General features: G+C 46.8%; 1 protein-coding gene across 1 annotated transcript in view; it reads right to left on the reverse strand.

The window, feature by feature from the left end:
• HIPK2 (homeodomain interacting protein kinase 2) overlaps positions 1 to 20,992 on the reverse strand; it is an 88,650-nt gene that overhangs the window by 587 nt on the left and 67,071 nt on the right. Inside the window, exons 9-14 of the mRNA XM_009866148.1 lie at positions 16,402 to 16,544; positions 15,940 to 16,125; positions 12,870 to 13,151; positions 2,719 to 2,966; positions 1,544 to 1,704; positions 2 to 52 (exon numbers count right to left, since the gene is read on the reverse strand). Coding sequence (XP_009864450.1) covers positions 2 to 52; positions 1,544 to 1,704; positions 2,719 to 2,966; positions 12,870 to 13,151; positions 15,940 to 16,125; positions 16,402 to 16,544 — 1,071 coding nt within the window. The remainder of the gene's footprint in view (position 1; positions 53 to 1,543; positions 1,705 to 2,718; positions 2,967 to 12,869; positions 13,152 to 15,939; positions 16,126 to 16,401; positions 16,545 to 20,992) is intronic.

Genomic DNA, 20,992 nt, shown 5'->3' on the forward strand with positions numbered 1-20,992 from the left:
CTTGCTGTCTCCGGTGACTCCCTGTGCGATCGGTCGTGACGTGCTGCTGGGCCTGGATAAAGACAGCAACAGTGATAAGCGGTTACAAGACAAGAGATGGCTCTTTACCTTCTCAGCGGTGCCTGGGAGCCTCCCTGTGACACGGGGACGGCCTCAGGAAAGCCCCTCGTGCTCCTCCTGACACCCTCAGCATAACCACAGCCTTCCTTTGGAAACGAGTAATGGCAAAGGGTTCCTCCCAAACCTAGGAAGACCCTGTAGGTTCATACGTTCACCAAAATGGCCCCAAAAGAACGACAGAGTCCCTCGCTTTGAGCCATGACCTGCTGGCACAGCTACCACGAAGACCAGGCCTTCGACACCCGGCTCCTAAGAACATCTTCCACGTGTCCAGTCGCTCACATAACACACGGCTTTTGTTAGTGAACTCTGCTGATAAGAAGTGGAACACTCACAGCTCAGGGGAATGAAGTTGCCTAACTATTCCTAGAACAGGCAATTTATTTCTGCTCCATTTGGGTCTTGGTGGTTATCATTTCCTTGCTTAGTAAAAATAACTACTTCACTTTTTAAAGATAAAACCTTTGACTCAGTCAGAGCCTGCAGGTGCCTGCTACCTATCGCTATGGTCTGAAATGTGGCAGCCCTACTCCTCCCCCACTCCTGGAAACAGTATCTCCCCCACTTCCTCCATTTTCACCCACAAAAGTGAGTTTTTAAAAATTTTTAAATTTCAACTACATTTTGACAGGGAAGGGACATTCTTCTCCCTCAAATTATTTTTTCAAGAAACTACTTTTGCTTATATCCAGCTCTGGAGGCAAACCAGCACTGACCTCTAAGCTCTCCAGACTTTCTCCTCTTAAGATGTTGCTGCAAATTTCCTACTCTCATTACCTCACCTCGGGGAAGAGAGAGGCCCCAGGTGCAGTAGGTGAAAGGCAGCATTATTTACTGAAGCTCCTGGGGAGCTCCTTGGGTGTTTTGATCACGGACAATGAAACATCTTGAGAACTGCATGCTGCCAGGTAACGGGATTTGCCCAACCTCAGCCCCGTTTTATCACAGGTGGGATCAAGCTCATTACATGAGGTTATCTATTGTATAGAGGCCCTGCTTTGCCTTGTCACATCTGATAGGCACTTCTCTCCCAATCCTGCTGGTGGACTGATGCATTCCCTTCACTTGGAAGATACTCTCCTCATGGTTACCTATAGCTAAGGAGAACTCAGTCCTTCCTACATGGTCCTGCTCCATTCCTGTGTCTGAGCCACCACACATTCTCTCTCACATTGTTGCCAGTGTTAGATCATTTGACTCCAAAGCGCAGGGTAAGAGTAGCACCAGCCCACTCAGGGGTGGGATCTGCACTGCCTCTGCTGCCTGAGCTGGAAGATCAAGGTCTGCAGTGAAGTTGAAACAAGTCGATCAAACTCGACATGGGGCCCAGCTACCATTAGACTGGAACAGGACAGCCCATGCTGCAGAAGCGGTGGGTAACAGCTGGACGACGCATCACCAAAATCTGTCTCGGCTGACTTACCTGACTTAGATTAAGAGGCTGCTGCTGCTGGAAATGTGCTCCTGGTCGCTGCTGCCTATAGGCAACGGCTCCAGACGAGCTCCCTGAAGAGTGACCGCTGGTGGAGGTCACGGTGCTGGAGGACTTGGACTTGTAGGAAGATGAGTGGTGACTGGTGGTGACTGTGCCAGGAAAGGAAACACATTTGTAGCTTACATCACATTCTTTAATTGCTCACCCTACCTTTTCCTCACTGAATCTCCTCCAGAGTGGCTTTTGGGAGGAGACATACAACAGAAGCAGGGTAAGAAAATCGTTTCCCTTAATTAACAGAATAACTCAGCAGTGCTTCATACACATGGCCAGCCTGTTATCCTAGAGGCAGACAAGCAGACCTGATATCTGGACCCAATCTGGGCCCGGAGAAGGCTTTATAGATCCTTCAGAAGTGTGAGAATCTGTTCTGCCAGCAGAACTGTGCGATGCAGGTACAAATCCCAAGGAGAGGAAGGAAAGTATAGTGTGCACAGCACAAAAAAGCCCTGGCTTGGCTGACCTCATGGTGCGTAGGAAGGGAGGGAGAAGGAGCTAGTGGGGAGCTCACCCTCTGAGCCTCTGTGTTCACCAGCAGTGCGTCAAAAGAAAGGACTGCCAAGTAGCTCTAAGCCAATTGCTTCGGGCCAGATTTCCACCATAAGCCCTCTTTCAACATATTGTACTATCTAGCATCGCGAAGGCTCTGGATGAAGAAACCTCCTCAGTCCATAATGAAGATCCTGGGGAAGTGTTCTTCCCAGAAACATCAACAAATTTGGATCAAAATGCACCTGTGTTTTCAATCTCTTATCCATTTTAAAGTAAACCTATGGAAAAGCAAGGCAGCAAAGCTTCACACTTGCATTTGGGAGCCTTTCACGTCAAATGTTGAGCTAAAGGCTGCATTCTGTTCTTGGGCTTGTACAGAAGTAACTGGGACCGACACTTGCCCCCGTGGCTCCTGAGTGTACCAGGGCACACAAATAATGCAATATGGCTCCCAAGAACAGATGTGTCACTTGAGAGAAGGGCAGGAGCATGGTTTCTTTGGAAAACAAAACAAACAAACAAACAAACAAAATGAAACCGAACAATGAGATTCTTCCAACATAAATCATTTATTTCTTACTAATTTTCTTGACTGAAGAGGTGCAATTTACCTGGCGCCAGGCTATCGCACTCTACCAACACCTCACTGGCCTGGGTTTTCAGTGGTGGCACGATGATCGTTCGGGGGTTCCCACTGCAGTGAGTCTCTGGAACCCCTTTGGTGTCGTAGGCGTTACCGTTATTCTGCCCTGCGCGATGCTGCACCGCATAGGGGCTGTTGTTGCTGGAGGAATCGGAGTAGGGGGAGTCATGCACGGTGACGCAGCTGATGACATTCTTCCTCTGCTTGGACAAGGTGCTGAAATGAAAGCACACAAGTGGGAACAGTGAATGGGCAACCATCGACCCAGAAGCCACCAGAAGACTCTGTCTGCCCGCAGCAGACCAGCTCCGCGCAGGCAAAGCACACCCTTCTGTCCGCCGCCAGGGAGAGGCTGCTTAAACCAAATCCCAGGCTTCAAAGCTCACTCGTTGCTATTCCAGGAAAGCCTTCATGGAGGTCAAGGAGTGAGTAAGACATTGTGGATAGATCTTACATTTGCACCGCTTAGAATAGCACTGAGCCAGACTGCCAGATTTATTTTCAGGTTGCTTTTTATATATGTGTGCAGTAGAAACCCAGCAGTTATACTATGCTTTCTTGCAAGTCTCACCACCCACACGAAAATGTGGCGGTTTCTCCCAGCTTTCCAGCAATGATTTAATAATAGATGCTACGACTTTTCATGCTTAAATCCCATGAATCCACAATTTATTTACTAATGTGGTACAATGGGCATACATCCTCAACAGGCATTTGAAACTGATGAAAGAATGGCAAAAAACCTGAGCAAAGTCTGTAATGTTTTTAGTTTTCTTTTCTTTCTTGCAACAGGCACTGCGTCTCCTGGCTGGTGTGGATTATCAAGGTCCTGCTGCGGCTAATCTATCTATGACATCTAAAAAGCGATTAAAAAGGAACATCAACACTTTCCAAGATTAGTGCTAGAAGTTCATTAGACTAGACTGCACGAGTACGATTGGGATTTGCTCTGCTATTGTGTCTAATTATTCCTGATGGCTTCTCCTTCCTGTTATGAGCTTGTTTAGGGAGAAAAAGAGAGAGTGAGAAAGAGGAGGGAGGAAGGGGGATGGTGAAGATTTGCTTAAATGGCTCACATCCTTGACAGTGCACAGACCTTGACTACAGAAAATAGCTGCTATGTTTCACTGATTGCATTATGTTGTTATGGCAACTGAAGTTTTTAAAATGATGAAAAGAAATGGATAGCACATAAAAAAGCTAAGTAATTAGGCTTAATGGTGGAAACAGCCCCAACAGGAACAGAAACGCCATGGAGAAAAAAGGAATCCATCTCTTAACTTCTCGAGTGTGCACTTTAAAAAGAGAGATCCCTTTCCCATCGAGTCTCCTCTCTCTTCTCTCACTCTGGCCCAGCCCAGGGAACAGCTGATTAATCCAATCTCAGTCTGTGATGGAGCTGTTTGTCCCCAGCCTCAGCATCGTTTCTTACCCAGGGAAAGGTGAGGCAGATACTGAGAACAGTTTCCTTCCAAGGACCACTGTTTGCCTTACTTATTTTTCACAGAGCTAAAGGAGCACAGGTGGGTTCCCTTCAACTTGTCTGTCCCAAAGCCTCCCTGTCAGCATCCATGCTCTGCAACTCACCACCTCGCTCCCAAGAGTTGTCACTGAAAAGCTCTCATCTTCTCTGTTAAAGGATGCCTTGGGGGAGCTGCATTCGCAAAACGAGTTATCACACAGACCTTCTCTGGGCTGTCATCACAGGATCCCGGTGTGCCCCAGAGAGGACACGAGGCCGTGTTGTTCTACGCACAGCAAAACATACACCTCGAGAGGCTCCTGCTCTCCAAAGGCACGGACACTTGAAACAGGGCAGATGATGGAGAGGAAGCCACTGCACAGCAGTGGAAAGCTGAAAAGCTGGAAGCTGAAAGCAATCCTTGCTGGGGCAGGCATCTTTTTGATAGGGAAGGTGTACGACAGTGAACCCTCGTATTCTGGCTTTCCACGAGGAGCTGGAAAGCATCGGATTAGAAATGGAAAGAGCAACAGCGTATCTGAGATGGACAACTACTGTATACGAAGAAAGATGTAGCTGTTTGGATATGGTGCTACAGAGGAAGAATATTAAGCCAATAAAAATGACAAATATTGCATCAATATTCCTTTCTCCTTCAGTAGAAATGCCTGTAATCACACATTTATGAGTATCCATACTGCTTGCCCTTTGCAGCTACCCTTGGCTGCCAGTTGGGAAGAGATATATATTCTCTACCTCTGACAGTTATTACATTTTATAAAGAAAAATCAAGTCACTAAAGAGTTTTCTGACAACTGATAAGGTCTAACTATTCTTTTACAGTCTCTTTCTTATATTAGTGGCTGAGCTACTGAACTGGAAATACTTGCTCTCGGCTGACACTTGACATGGGAAGGCTGAGCTGTAGAACTGGAAGAGTATTTTTCTACATAATCTGTGCTATTTATTGTTTTAGAATGGGCATATTTTTCACCAATTTGACTGATGGTTTGTCAAAGCAGGAACCATGAGAAGCCTTCTCCCTCAAAGCATTACAGCTCTTTGGCTACAATAAGAAAATTAAGCAGATCTGTTTGTTTAAAAAAAATAAGCGACCCCAAACCAAAACCCGTTCAGAGGAAGGGACTCTTAACAGGATAATAAACTCATTTAATAAATGGGAAACTGAAAAAGACCAGAGCTATGGTCCTGCCAGGCCTTATGCAAGCATTCAGCACTACTAATATGTGTCATCCGCCAAAGTCAGCTGGACTATTCCAGTAACAGGGCTAAAGCACATGGGTAAATATTTGCAGGATTAGGGCCCAAGCGATTAGCCTCTCGATTCAGCAGGCTGCATCGTTTCAAGCGCACGAGGAGTCCCATCGAAAGCAGCTGGATTTTTGTCTTTAGAATAGGTAACAACTGCAGTTAACGTCAGGGCAGGCAGAGGAACCAGCCAGGACTATTCACACATGCCCAGAGCTCAGCACCTGCCCCAGAGAATAATTGTGGGAATTTCAAAAGCATGAAAGGCCCAACTCATGCTGAAAATCAGTTGATTCACAGGCTTAAAGATACACATTAAGCCGAAACAAGGAATTTTTGAAAATTCAACCCAGAAGAGCCAGCGCTCCCCCTTCTCAAAGCCTTCTTGCTGGCCAGCCACTGTTCTCCTTCCAGCTCCCTCCGAGGACTCAGCTGCTCTCTTCACCTCACAGCGATGCAGGAGTTACCTCCTGAGAGCTCCAGGCTGATCTACCGCCCTTCCTGCTCACAAATTAGCAGGACTGAAAGCTTCTACCTGTGGACACAGCTCCTGCCTACTCAGCAAGCTTACTGTATTCCTATAGCTCAGCCACAGCTTCTGGGGATGTTTGTGCTTACACAAAAAAACACTATTAGAAGTCTTGCCCCCTTCCTATTAAGCTCACTGCAAGCCTGGTAATTGCGTTCCCTCCTGCAAGCACAGTGGCAGCAGCATATGTGATTTAGGAGTGTTGAGAGCCGGCACATGTTCCTGGTCAGCTTGTGTGCCTGCCTGCATTATGTGGGTAGGTGTATTTTAATCCTCCAGAGGAGGGAGGAGGGAATGTTACCGAGGTGGCATCAAATCCATCTAGACTGACTGAAAAGCAATAAGCCAGGAAGGCTTCTGAATCCTTATCGGCTGGTGCTGCACCCTCCCTTTCAGAACAGCAGCTGGAAAAATATGCATTGCTTTGTAGTTTATTATTAGTTTATGAGCGTTAGCCCATTCCTGCCTGGTCCTGAAGAGATTGTTCTCAAACTTGGGCGCAAAACAATTCATGTCTGTCCAATGTGCAGACCGAGAGCACAACTGTGCTGTCAAACATACAGAAGCAGGTCCTGGAGACAGCTCTGTAACATGTACCACCCTTGTGAGGGCACAGCAGAGAGACAGACGTGTGTCCCTGTTCCCCACAGCAAGGAAAAGTCTTGAGGAAAAGCCTGATAGAGGGAAGAGAAGACAGTTTGTACATGGGCACTGGGCAACAAACTAAGGTGGGCATCTAAGATATTGTTAATGTAAAGGTGCCAGAGACAGCTGTTGAGGACAAAAAAGTGAGAGGAAATTAAAATGAGGGAAAAAAGGCAAAGAAGACAATGAATTTGTCGTTAGAACAGTGTCGAAACCACCTAAAGAGCCGAGCACAAGGGCAGGGACAACAGCTCTTGTAACAATGCAACTTGAGATCATTTCTACTTGCTGAAGGCCTATCCCATCACTGCATGAACATGTTACTTTTCCCAAATATCTCGAGCTACACCAGAATATCAGGAAAAGCAAATGATGTATAGTGGGGGCAACTCTTTGGCATGTGGTTCACCCAAATAGATCCAAACCTTTCCGTGCGACTCACACTATCGCAACAGAGATTTTTAGCTCTCAAGGTCACCAACATGACCTTCTAGTTCGGATGAAGAAGGAAGCCATCCCACAACTATGCCTTTCAACTGCTGTTCGTGTTCACCGTGGCACATTAGCTTTACATCGCATCCCAAAAATTCTGTTCCAGGTCTCCGAAAACTTTGTAACATGCAATCTCTTCAGTTTGCTGCTTCAGAATAACCCACCTATTCTAGGAAAGTATAGAGTCAGCCAACAAAAAACTCACACAACAACTGCAATCGCTCTCTTCACGTTGAAATCTTACGCCATGCATAGCTCAGTGTTGAGAACATGTCCCTCTCTCTCTTCAGCTCAACCTCCATCTCAACCTGTTAATCTGCTCTCACCTTCTCTGTGAATGTGATTGGTAAGAAATACTTATCAAGCACTACACTGAGGCCATTTTATTAGGCTATACATCACATGCTATAGCTATTTAAAGTCACGTATACCGAACTGCTTAGCCAGTTGTAAAAGTCCTGCTGCCGAGGGTTTGCTAAGAGAGCTACTGTCTATCTATGTTATTTTAAGTATTAGTTGCATGTCGGTGTCTCTTCTGGAGATGGAAGGCAGCAATCGTTCTACCGAATGACCACGGTTAGTCAACGTATTGCTATGTGGAGTCAGTGTATTACTATGCACAGCATAACATGGCCACAATAGGCTAGATGTCAAAAGAGAATTACAAATGATATTTTGACCCTCACACATGCAAGTTGGCAAAAACACCTTGTTTGTGCCGGCCAGCCACTGCTATGCGAAAGGGCAACTAAAGTCTTGTGAAGCAGGCTCCACCACCTTTGCACTACAATGTGAGTAAGGTGGATAACAACTTGCATCAGCTTACGCTCTGTTGTAGAGGTGAGACTTGCACAGAGACTTCACTGTGTACTTTACTATCTTAAGGGAAAGGGGAAAAAAAACAGCCCTGAAAGAATTTTGTGCCACTGAAGATGAGCAATGAGGCAGTTACTTAGCATGCCCACGTGACAGCTGCGGTCAGTCCTTCTTGCCCAGGAAGAGAGCGATTACTGTGAGGATCCCATGGAAAACCGAGCTGGAGATACCAGCTTACAATACCAGCACAGACGGAGCAGGCAGTGAGGAAGTGAGGGGCAATCCTGCTTCTTTTGGGTGGAATCACCCTCAAAACCACCCACCTTATTGTAACTGTTCCAAGAAAACAGTCACATTTTCCTTGGCTGCTGCACTCATTGCTTGGGTGGGAAAATCATCAAGGGACGTCATGGTGGCCACCTCCACTGCCTGTGTCCTCCCACCCCTTCCTCCCACCAGGCTCTGCAATGTGTCCCTTGCCAGGACCTGGAAATACCCTCTCCTGCTCCACCAGCCAGCCAGGCACATCCCTCCTGACGGACCACGGGTGCTCTCCTTCCCTCCCAGCCACAATCCCAGCGTGTGCTTCTCTGCTCTGCATTTAAGTTGTTGCTTTATTTTTCTCTGCTTCTAAGCTTCAGAAATATTTAATCAAGGGAGGATTTGCATTTAAGCCACAGTGCCATGTGAAGTTACATACTGGGGAGTACTTAACCCCTACTAATTGCTACTCCCTGAATATGCGCTCTGATTGCTGCGACTGCAGTTGAGCTGTCGGTCTGTCTGTCTCCTTCACTTTCTTGCAAATAGATAAATTTAAGAGGAACAAATTTATAAAAACAATCTCAAGTCTACCCTCTGTTCTTACTCCCTTCAGTGCTTTGCAGGTAATGGTTAGGCCTAAATTCTTGTTTCCAGAATAAATAACAGTCAAGGTATTACCTTGTAGCACAGCAGTAAACATCCCTTTGGCCTATAAAGCCTTGTGTTAAAGTACGCTGAACTGAAAGTGTAGAGGTTCACTGGGATAAATAAACCTGGAGACAAAATAGCTTCCTTTTCATATCATGCTTTATGCAAATTTTTGTCTGCTGTTCCACAAGACAAAATGCCATGTGCAAAACGTTGCGGGCATCACAAGTCAGGTAAAAACAATGTAATTAAGTAAAAATATTCCCTTTCTATTTTGACCATTTCAACATCTTGAAACACAAAAAAAAAGAGAAGTCTTCCTCTTAATCGGTTAATCCCCTAACACTTTCTCCCCCTTAAATAAAAGTCAAAGCTTCCTGCAGTTTTGAAGCTTCTGCAGACTTCACTGTATTGGAGATATTACTAGAAAAATCTCAGTGTAACCTGCAAAAATCTTGGTTTTCACAAATCGATTTTTTTAATTAGGAATTTGCCCCCTGAAAATCTCTGACCACTTGTCTGAGAACAGTCCCTTCTGAACTGTACCTGAGGTCCCTCCTCTGTGATATTGCCCCAGACACATGGCTAGGGCCCAGCAGATGGCCCCCTTTGACAAGGCTCCATCGAGCAGGTCCTCCAGAACCCACCTCGTACCACCTCTCCACCACCTTTACCCAACATGAGCCCAACATTTTCAGATTACTGAGTTTGAAAAGGTTACACCAAGCTACACTCATCAACGCTGCAAAACACATTCAAGCAAACAACGAGCAATGTGCTGGCCTGCCTGCCTGCTTAGCTGGTAGTTCATCAACATCCTCCTGGAACATCTATGCTTTTGATTAGGAAAAGGAAAATTCTCCCATATCCCACCAAATTCTTCAGATTTTTCTTTCACCAATAAAAAAATTGGATGACCTGTATGAGAAAAAGCTCGCTCTGCTGCTCTGTGGTTACAGAGAGGCTTTTCAAAGTAAATCCAAGCTCTAGGGCTCCTTTGCTGCTTCAGTGGTATCATATTTTATCAGCATCACCAGTCCTTCTTAAACCGAGACTTATGAACTGTTACATCGTCAAAGGACCTACTATTACTCACAACCACAGGTAGCTCTAATCTCTCCTCGCTGAGCAATCAATAAACATTTTTAGTCTCATGAGTCAAAGAGAAATTTCTAACCCCAAAGGAAACAGGAGAAGCAAGTGCTGTAGCAAATTTAGGAGCTGATCCAACGTCAGTGAATTTAATGCAACGATACCACTGCTATCAATAACATGGGATCAAGCAATTAACTTTGATTTCTCAAGTGCCACATGACTTCTGTATTCCAATGTAGAAAAAGCTAATATTGTTAGGACGTGACCAACAGCATGTTTCAAGCAATTTCTTATTTTTCAGCCCCACACCACTGCTATTGCCCAACAGAGTAATATTTGCGTAAATATGGACAAGACAACGCATTCTTTGCAAGGTTTCATTTTCAACTCAGATCCCAAGCCTTTGGATTGCATTAAAGCATGTACTTCACCATCACTCCTGTTTTTCTTGGAATCTAAAAAAATAGGTGAGTAAGAAGACTTGGAGGTACTTTCCTAAATGTGATGCACTTTGAATGAGAAAGACCTCAACTTTGGCAGAGGGAAAGTTCACTGGCATTAAATGCTGATGCAGCTTCTTTGACTGGAAGCTACTCTTTACCTGAGCTGAGAATCTGGTGTGAGATCTGCCCAGGTCATGAGAGTTGATTTCACTCTCCTGGAGACTTTAACCAAAAATTCTCATTCTGGACACGCTGTTTTCCATCTGTGTCTCTGCTTCTAATTCTCCACTCGCTCTCGTTACATCTGCACAGTCAATTTAACTCACTCTGGAATTCTAAAAGGTGCCCCAGAACAGCCCATGTCCATGTGAAATGTCTCTACATGGCTCAGAAATTAAATCTAGCTCTTAAGCTTTGGCCTTCCAGGAATGCTTGCACCCTGGCACTCTGCATAGATATGCCATATGGATACAAAAAGTAGCCAGGGATCTGATCCCAGGCAGGAACGTGTCCTGAATATGCTTTAATCATACCAAAGCCAGTTTGTTTATTTAAGTCTGGCTCCCGGGACTACTTTCCTAACCTCCCGGCAGACCTTGCCTGGATATTTAAATACCCCAAACACTCAACTTCATTTCCAGACATTTTCCAGAACTTTGTTCTGTCTGTCTCCCTGGAAAGGTGCCGAGTGAAGAAGCTGGTCAGATGGCAGCGAAATTGAAGCAGGGGAGACAATATTGGTTGCTGAAGCAGCTGCAGGATCCCAGCTCTTTCCTCCACCCTGCTCTGGACCCAAGATGATACCTCAATGATAAGTATTTGCACATGATTTCCCAAAGCTTGGGATCACCGCCATGGGTAAAGATGCTTGCAAACAGCTCCCAGGATCCTTGAGATACCTTCTCTCTTCATGCCAGTCCACCTTACAACCTCTGTGTTCAGCATCTCTTTTGTCTTGCCCTTCCTTTCCCATCAGAGCCCTGGGAGTGGGGGCTCCCTACATATAGTCCTCCTGACTTCCACGCTGACCTTCATTCAGTTTCTTCTGGAAATATGCCTCCTCTTCCCTACCAAACTAAGGAATATAGCAGTCATTTTTAAACACTTTTTCTTAAGGAAAAATACATTATGCTGCTCTGTGATCAATTTGCCATGATAACCACTGCATACACGACAAGCCTGAATTTGAGAGGCAATGAGTTCTTGCTGCCTGGTGGAGTTTACTGGTAGGGAGAATGGGAATGGGAAGCAGCGGTGGTTGTTGGGAAGCAGGTTGAAACTGCAGCCCTGGACGCCTGAATCATATGGCTCCTCTTTACAGATTTTTAGTTCCTTGAGGCCAAATGCATCTCATCTGTTCTGTGCGCATTTGCAGTGCTCCACTTATCACCAGAGCACAGAGATGCAGAGATACAGACAGATATCTCCAGTGATTAAAGGAAAATCTGCCACGAAGCATGTTCTAAATAAATAATAATTAAAAAAACTCTCTCAACAATACTGGAGAGATAAGGTTAAAAAATTCCTGGCTCAGTTACCAACACAAATATGGTATAATTATTCTGCTGTTTGCAAGGCTGCCTCTCTACAACTTATAGAGTGATGTCTTGTGACTAGCATCAGATGGGAAACCCAGAGTGCTTGCATGCACTGAAAGGTGCTGAAAAGACAGTCCTAGAAAATTAATTTTTCTCTCATCCACAGTGGAAGATATGCAGTGGCAGGCAGTCCTGGGCCGCACTGTTCACTCGAGTGAGTTGATTCTCAACAGACTCAGTCACCGCGGTCTTTATAGCCTCATCTATGCCTCTCTGCAGTCAGTCAAAAAGCAATCTGTTTCTGCTACTTTTTACAATAGTTCAGGGATGTCTTGGCAACACAATCAGAACCAAGCAAACCTCTTGCAATGTACTTACCATTACTGAGTGTTTGTAACACAATCACTAACTGTTTTTCAGAACCCTTTAATGGGAAATAGCACATATGGAAGGTGTCATTCAAGGCTCTTTACAGATGCCTGAGTGACTCTGAAAGATAAAATGTAAATTTAAGCTACCTTTCTTCCAAGCCTTTCTTTTTGCCTTTGTTTTAAACAGCTATCTGACTTAAAGAGGCTTGTCACCATAAGATCTCTAAAGTCTCCTTTCAACAGTCCTGTGAGATGGAGGAAAATATAATTTCCTCTTACAGATGAGAGACTACAGCACGGAGAGACTACTACACTTCTCCAAGGTCACAGAGCAAACGTACAGCATGGTAGGGAACATCACCTAAGTCTGCAGAGTCCCCAGCTAGTATTTGATCCCCCTCCTCATCTTTCAAGCAAAAGACAGCCTGGGTGCTGAGACCCAACTGCAGCTGCTGGGACCCTTCACCAACTCCCCAGATGCTCCAGCACTTCTCTGTCTCTCTCTTTCTCCTCTGCATGCAGAGAAGAGCAGAGAGCTGCTGCTCACCTGGTGGGCGCGTGCTTCTGCTCCTCCTCTTCATCCGTGTCGCTGCTGATGGTGATAACGCTCACTGCAGGGCTCGGCGTGTCGGGAATGATGATCGTCTGCCGCTGCCGCTCCCGCGTGGGGCTGGTCGCCATGTCGCCCCAGCCGCAGGTGACGGAGGTGCTGCAGGCCGGGCTGTTGTGCACCATGGCACAGCGGGGAGGCGTGTTCTCCTTCACTCGTTTGGAGCGTTGAGGCGAGCTAATGGATTGAGAGGATGAAACTTCATAGGTGGATGCATTTCTGGAAACGAGGTGGTTTAAAACTCGGTTAATTCTGGAAATGTTAGTCGGTTAAAACTCAGTTTGCTTAGTTTGCCCGTCACTGTGGCTTTTGGCTCCCCATCTCTGATTTGGTGGCACTGATTCATGAAGTAGAGGAAAACCGCAAAATTGACATAGTCACCTCTTCAGAGTGCCCCACATGACTTATTCATACAATTGTCTGAAAAGTAGATTCTCTTAGTAAAAAATTTTCCCTAGAAATTTCCAAATGAGAAGTGCCACCTCCCAGGAGTTTGTGCTGGGAGGTGGAGGCTGGTCCCACAGCCTAGACATACAAAAACACAGGCAGAAGGAAGAACTCAAATGATAAACCCTCCGTCCTTTATGCTGCATGGATGTATCATGAATAGATATTTCTTGGCCAGAAAAAGCTAAAGGTAAATTTAGAATTTGTGGTGGAAAACAACAATTATTTATCAGGAAAAATGCTTTTCTTAGTTGAAAATTTAATTTTCTGTTCAAGAATCTTTTCAATGAATATGTCCTGCCCGATGCTTCATCCTCGAGGACAGCAGAGTCTCATGGACAAGAGCATGCAGATGGAAGGTCATATACTCAGTTTCCTTTCATTCCTATGTGAGGCAGCAGATACAGCATATATAAATCAGACAGAAAAAAACAATCTTTTTATTATGCAGTACAAAAATATTCTCAACTTTCTATTTCAGCTTCCCTGCCTGACAGCTGGAAAAGGCCAACTTGGATCTGGGATCTGAACACAGAACCTGTCCACCAAACAGTGCAGCACAGCTCAAGAGATGGGAATATTTACCAAAGCACACTGACTAAAAAACCCTTTCACTCATTTCCCACATTTTTTTTCTTCCCTGTATTTCTTGTAATTCTTCTGCCTGTTGCAGAACATGTGTAGATTCAAAAATGGAAAAACCCCAAAGTTCTGGTTTTGTTCTACAATGGGACCTGGGCTGCACATTCAGTTTGGCCCAAAAGCTAACAAAAGGAATAGGTGGCATCCATCAAAAGGAAGTAATTCTGGATGTATCGCACTACACCAATTTACACAGGGTCTTTTGCATAACAAGCGGCTGCACAGTAGCATTTGTGGTGCTTTTTTGAATATCAATGAGCAGCGTGGAGTACCCTCCTCTCCAAAGGAGCACGTTCCTCATTTGGCTACAAAAGCATTAAAATTAACAAAGTCATAGAAACTCGTTCCTCTGAAAGTGTCCAATTCATAGAATCAGAGAATCGTAGAATCGTAGAACTGTAGAATCATAGAATGAGTTGGGATGGAAAGGACCTTTAAAGGTTATCTAGTCCAACACCCCTGCAGTAGGCAGGGACATCTTTACCTAGAATCAGGTAATCTCTCCTGGAAGCTGCAACCTCAGCCCTGGAGAGGGCAGGGACAGGGAAGGCCCTACATTGGTTGCAACAGGCACTCTCTTTTGCTGGCTTGCTGGGGGCATAGCTGTCTCTCCTCTACATTACGAATGGACTAAGACAGCTGGAGCCCACCCAAAGTAAACGCAACATTAGAGAGTAGAAAAATTGGAAGGATTTAAATAGTGGCCTCTTAACTGGAGTCAAATTGGTTGTGAACTCAGAGCTCCTCTGGCCCCTGTCCAGCCACCCAGTAAGACCACAAGCTCCTCTGGTTTTGCCACTGCACAACTGGTGACCCCTTTTTGTTCTCTCCCCTGCACTGTTTCGTTTTGTTTGGGTTTTTTTTGTGTTTTGCTTTTGTGTTTTATAAGAAATGTGCTAATTCCACAGCCCAGAGGACTTTCCCCAGAACAGCTGCACATACATCTTAAACAGCTTTGTCCTCTAGGTGAGCCTACAGGGCTGTGACAGGCATGCAATCATCTTGCCATCTGAGTTGGGCCACATAACATAGCATGAACCAAAACCCGGTCTCCTCCTTGCAGAGCCAAATGGTCCTACTGAAAGTTGATAGATTTAGGTGTCTAAGGACTGCCCCTGTACGAGATGTCCTTATAAAATGTTCCCTATTTTATGTTGCCATAATTATAAAAAGACCAGTGCAGGTATCTGTTGCTGGTGTGTACTGATGAAGATAGGAGCCAATCACCTATGTCAGGAACTAGAGAGCTTGAAGAGGGCCTAAAGCCACCCAAGTTCTCCACTCCGTATTGCAAAAGCTCTTCTGAACTTTAAAGCTCAGAAGATACGTCTTCATCCCATTGCTTCTGAAAGTGCCAATCCTGCGTGCACACATCAGACACATGTTCCTGAAGACATGGTCACCCTGGAGATCCACTGCCCTGTGGAACTGCAAACACTGCACCTCAGGAGTGCTTCTTGGGGACGATGTGGGCAGCAAAGGTGTGGCAGCTGGGCGTCATGCCACACTGATCTGAGAATACAGTTATGTTTTTAATTACAGTGACTACAAAGCCTCAGGTAATCAAAGCAGCATAATGAGCCGTATGAACACGGACTGAGTCTCCCATCCTGCATCTCCTCCAGCCACTAACTCCTGCACAAAAACAGAGGCTCACTGGGCATAAAACGCGCCTGAATACCTCTTACCCACTGCCCTCCTGATCTGGGTAGGGAAGAGGTGAAGCAGCAAAGACTCCAGTCTCAGAAAAGCATGACTGGACCACTCACAGGCATAATAAGAATAAACTTTTATTTTCTGTGAACACTATCCTCGTCGGCATGCTTGTGTCGTGGGGCTGCGTACACAGAAGCGAGCCAGGCAGGGATTCCCACCTCACCGATGCCAAGACCAATGCCGGTGAGCAGGGTGCACTCACCGGGGTGCCGACTGGTGCTGCTTGCTCTTCCTGGTGGAGGTGGTGGCGGCAGCAGCGGGCGGCTGGCGCATGACGTGAGCAACACCCACGTTGACGGGCTGGGCTGCGGGGAGAGTGACGTGGCTGGCCAACAGCGCCGGCTGCTGCATGATGGGGTTGTAATGGCTGCCGTGAGCGTGGGTGTTCCTGCAGAGGTGGAGAAGACAGGGCACACATTTGAAAACGTAACCGGAGGCTCTTTGGCAGGCTCCTTAACAGGTTCCCACCACCTTCACCTCCTCCTCCAGGCACCCGTTGGGCTCCTAGTCACCCTGGTAGGGGAGCCATGGGCTGCAGCCTCTGCTGTTCTCCCACCACGGCTCTACAATCTCATGAGACCCCATCCCTCCCATCCTGGCTCTTCTCAAGCCTCCTTCAGAACCAGTGGGTACTTCAGGGAGCCGCCAAGGCCCTCCAATTTACCTCCAGTCTGCCAGGGGCTGGGTGCCTGCCATGGACTCTGGGATGACGGTCGCGTGCTGGACAGAAGTGTGAGTGGCCACCCCAGTCAGCTGCTGCCAGGCAGGAGGGAGTAAGATCTGCTGAGTGCCACTGGGCCATGCTTGCTGTCGGAGAGAGGAAAAACAGTTTCTTAACAAGAGGCATCGCACACTGAAATTGAGTGGTGGTCCACGCTCAGCTTGGGCTCCTGATAATGATCATGGTCATACTGCCTAGCTCTTACCATTTTTCAGTCACAGTCTCTGCTGAAAAGCAGCCCCATGGAGAAAGACCTTGGAGTCCTAGCGGACAGTAAGTTGTCCATGGGACAGCAATGGGCCCTTGTGGCCAAGATTGCCAATGGGATCCTGGCGTGCATGAAGAAAAGTGTGTCCAGCAGGTCTAGGGAGGTTCTCCTCACCCTCTACTCTGCCCTGGTGAGACCATACCTGGAATATCGTGTCCAGTTTTGGGCTCCCCAGCTCAAGAGAGACATGGACTTACTGGAGAGAGTCCAACAGAGAGCTACGAGGATGATTAAGGGACTTGAATATCTCTCCTATGAAGAGAGACTGAGAGAACTGGGGCTGTTTAGTCTTGAAAAGAAAAGGCTGAGAAGGGATCTTATTAATGTATACAAATATCTGAGGAGTGACTGTCAAGAGCAAGGTGCCCATCTCTTTTCGATGGTGGCCAGTAATAGGACAAGGAATAATGGGTGTAAGCTAGAACACAGGAAGTTCCAAATCAACATGAGGAGAAACTTTTTCACTGTGAGGATGATAGAGCACTGGAACAGGTTGCCCAGAGATGTTCTGAGTCTCCTTCTCTGGAGACTTTCAAAACCCACCTGGATGCGTTCCTGTGTGGCTGCCCTATGGAATCCTGCTCTGGCAGGGGAGTTGACTAAATGATCTTTCGAGGTCCCTTCCAACCTCTAATATTCTACAATTCTACGATAAATACTATTAGGAAACCACAGTGAAAGCAGTAAAAGTTATCAATATAGAGAAGAAAAAGGAGGGGGAAAAAATGTTTTTAAACTAAAATGGGAATGGGAGGGATGGAAATTGCTTGGCATTTCAACCCAAACATCAAACTCTTTAGCAGCTTTTAATTTTGATTCTCCAGATCAGCTGGGCATTGTGGTTCCAATGTTATTGCCCTCCTCCTACAGCCAATTTTCTTTCCCACCCCAACAGTATTTAAAGGACAAAAGGAGCTTAAAGTACTAAAAAGCAGAATGAACATTTCAAGGCTTGGAAAAGAGAACAGGGGGCTGCAAGGCTTTTGCGTTGAGGCAAAAATGGTGAATTTCGGGTTACCAAAAGGGAATTCCTCAGGAGGAACTTGCTGCGTGGGCCAAGGGGCCCAAATCACCTGCTTCCAGCTCACCAGGAGTCCCTCTGCCGAAGCAGAGAGAAGCCATGCACGACTACACTTCATGTGCCTGTCCTCCCTGTGCAGCCTCTGGCTTTTTCTGACCAGATGCTCCCCTTGCAATAGTGGAAACCTCTGCGCTGTGAGTTAAGCCATTGCTCTGCTATGCAACTATCCCTCCTGCTGCGCTGCCACAGGCATGACTCAGGTAGTCCTGCCGCACATGAGTCAGATGATTCGCTTTTTAACTTGTGAAACTTTCTTCGCCATGTGCTGCCTGAAGGAGGCTCCAGCAGCTTCTCACTGTCTGGACTGGGGAATGCAGGGGCACCCGCTATGTCCCTCCTTATTCCCAGCCACCACTACTATATTGGACCTGCGTTGAGTTATCTCACAGCTCTAAGGAGCCTGAATTTTAGTGAGGAGACTTCTTCCAGACATGCATTTCTCTCTATCTCCATCCTCACATGAATCCTGTTAACTGTCCCCATGATTCCCTCCTATTCCCTACTTAAACACCAACTACAAACACGTCTCCCCCACAAAAAAAAATCCCACACCTTTTCCCAGTTCTGCTCCAAAGTTTGACTGTCCTGTAACTTGCCAGTGCGTTAGATGCTTAGCTGCTGAGTTAGATGAAAGGGCTGCTGTGAGGCCTCTCAGCAACATCTGCAAAGGATGGACAGTCACAGGGCTCCTGAGAGCTCTTCATCTAAGGAGTCACAACCACAGACTGGAGCTGCTCAGAGCAGCTAAGAGGAAGCAAGGACACAAAAAGATCAGGGAGGAAAAAAAGTTTTTCCCTTTTCTTTTTTTCCCAGCTTTTATTTAAAAGAGGAGACTAAACTACTGTTGCAGTCAGTCTCAGGGGACTACCTGGATTTACTTGCAGAGAAAACTGCTTCCTCCCTTTTCAGGAAGACAACTGCACACATCTAAGCTCCCTGCCCGACTGCTGTGCATAAATTTAGATGCATTGTCAGGGTCCAGGCACAAATTCCTCACTTATTAGGTAAGGACCACTGAATCATTTAATCTGCAGATAAGACTTGTCTAGGCTGATCCACTTGCACAGTGTGCTGTGCTTACACACGGGAGGCTTGTGCCGGCAGCCGCAGACTGTTCTCAGTTATTGCTGTACTGTGAAATTGTGCCGCTGTGGCCAAGCATCGCGCTGGTCCCTGCGCTTGGGAGGTGCTGGTTCCCCCGGTGCAATAGAGCTCACACTTTGGATATTAGAGCAAGAACGACTAATGGAGTAAGTGTGTTTCTTCTGAAAGCTGGTGGCAGGACCTCCATGGGAAGAAGTGGTGTTGGGAAGGAGTTAAAAAGGAGAGAAAAATTGGGAATTCAGGGCATTATTCAAGGACAGGGTACAGTTCTGGGTCGTGTCAGGGAAGCTTGCCAGAAAACTGTACAGCTTTGTCTTTTTTGAGATCTGAAGCTGCAAAGAACTGTTAGTAAAGACAATTTTCACTGGTCTTCGTGCATGCAGTATGTTGACCACACTTGCTTGAGAGGGCGAACACAGACCCAGAGAAGTTATAATAAGTTACTTTTGTCATGGGCACTGTGTCTTGCAAGCTGCTTGCTCTGTCTAGCTCCACGCCACAGGCTGCAGGCACACAGTTGCCAGAGATGATGCTCAAAATCCGTCATTGCCTCTGCCCTGGGTTCCTCCAACTCCTGGAGCTCCTTCCCCTGTCCCTCCTCCCGGCCTGCTGTTCTCATACAAATACGCACAAGGAGAGCTGGACGTTGGCTGTGCTGGGATGCAGTACGGCTTTGCCAGCCACAGCCATCCTGATACGGGCAAGGACAGCAACGTGCGCTGCAGGCTGGGCGGGAGAGAAAGCTCGATGGCACTACCCAGTGCTGGGAGCACAAGGAGTGGCACCACATCTGACCAGGGGGACAAATAAGGCAGGTGGAAAGATGGAAGTGGGCTCCAGAGGCGCTAAGCTGTCTGCTGGGGACAGTCTCTCTCATAGCTGCAGCAATCACACAGTCCAGTCTGAAGAGCATTAGATAAGCAGCTGTGCATGAGAGGAATAGCTCTCTGCTGAGAGAGAGACACGCAGCCACTCAGAGATCAGATGCTACGACAATGCATTACAAAGAAGCTGTGTTTTTCCATTCAGGAAACTAGAATTGGGTACAGATTTGTTTATCAGACCAGCTGCTCAGTCCAAACTGAGTGAGGCCCGCAGACACCAGATGCCACTGGCATCAATCAGAGAGCCTTGCCATCAGAGCGGCAGCTAGCATTTCTCATCGCGTGAGACAGACAGATATATCAACAGGCAGACTGCCTCTCTTCTATTAAATCAAAAATTAAAAATCTATGCAAGTGAGGACTGTCTCTCAGAAACGGCTTAAATTCCCTTGTGGAACTGACAGTGAATAAAACATTAGTAGAAACCATGAGAGGGGTGGCCCATGAAAGGGGAGTTCGTGTAGCAGGGGCAGCGCAGGAATTGGTAGTGAAGTTCCTCCTGAACACTCTCTCCCTCCCACAGATTGTGTGGTGATCCCAACAAGGCCACCTTGAGAATTAAAAAAAGAGCTGGAGGTCCTGAGATCTTTCAGGATCCTGCTGCCTTTGGGATGCTTCAGGCCCTTCAGGCCTCACACTTCAAGAAGCCTGGCAAAATGGTGGGGACATGCCAAGCTCTGTCACCTCCTCCATCCACTGCCTTGGCTGATCTCTGGCACAAGCAATAGGTGTCCACAACTGTGCCCGCACAGACTGCTTCTTGCTTTGCCACTGTTTTTGTTTCTCCTGCCTCTTGGGCTCTCTTCTCCTGCCAAACAAGCGAGGTGGCCCACAGAGGTGGTTACAACAGGCTGAAACAGAGATAGTCTTGACAGGGTCAGGGCAGGTCAGCTAACGGAAATCACGCAGGCTGCAAGTTGTGTTTCGATCTGCCTTCACCAGATAAGCGCGACTGGCAGCTGACAAAGCAAGGCAATAGCACCAACAGCCTTGCCCCAGCAACACGCAGGCACAGACCCTGGAGTCCACTGGTACCTGATCAGCAATCACAGCACAACTCCTGGCCACAAACCACCGCTAAGACTGCGAGCCCGGGAGGACGCAGGAAGGTTATTACCAGTTCCTCCTCAGCAGAGGCCTGACCCAGCTTCTCATGAGGCTTCCTGCTGGATACAGACCAGCAGCCGACAGGCAGAA

Source organism: Apaloderma vittatum, unplaced genomic scaffold (genome assembly GCF_000703405.1).
Source record: "Apaloderma vittatum isolate BGI_N311 unplaced genomic scaffold, ASM70340v1 scaffold3463, whole genome shotgun sequence".
Lineage (NCBI taxonomy): Eukaryota > Metazoa > Chordata > Aves > Trogoniformes > Trogonidae > Apaloderma > Apaloderma vittatum.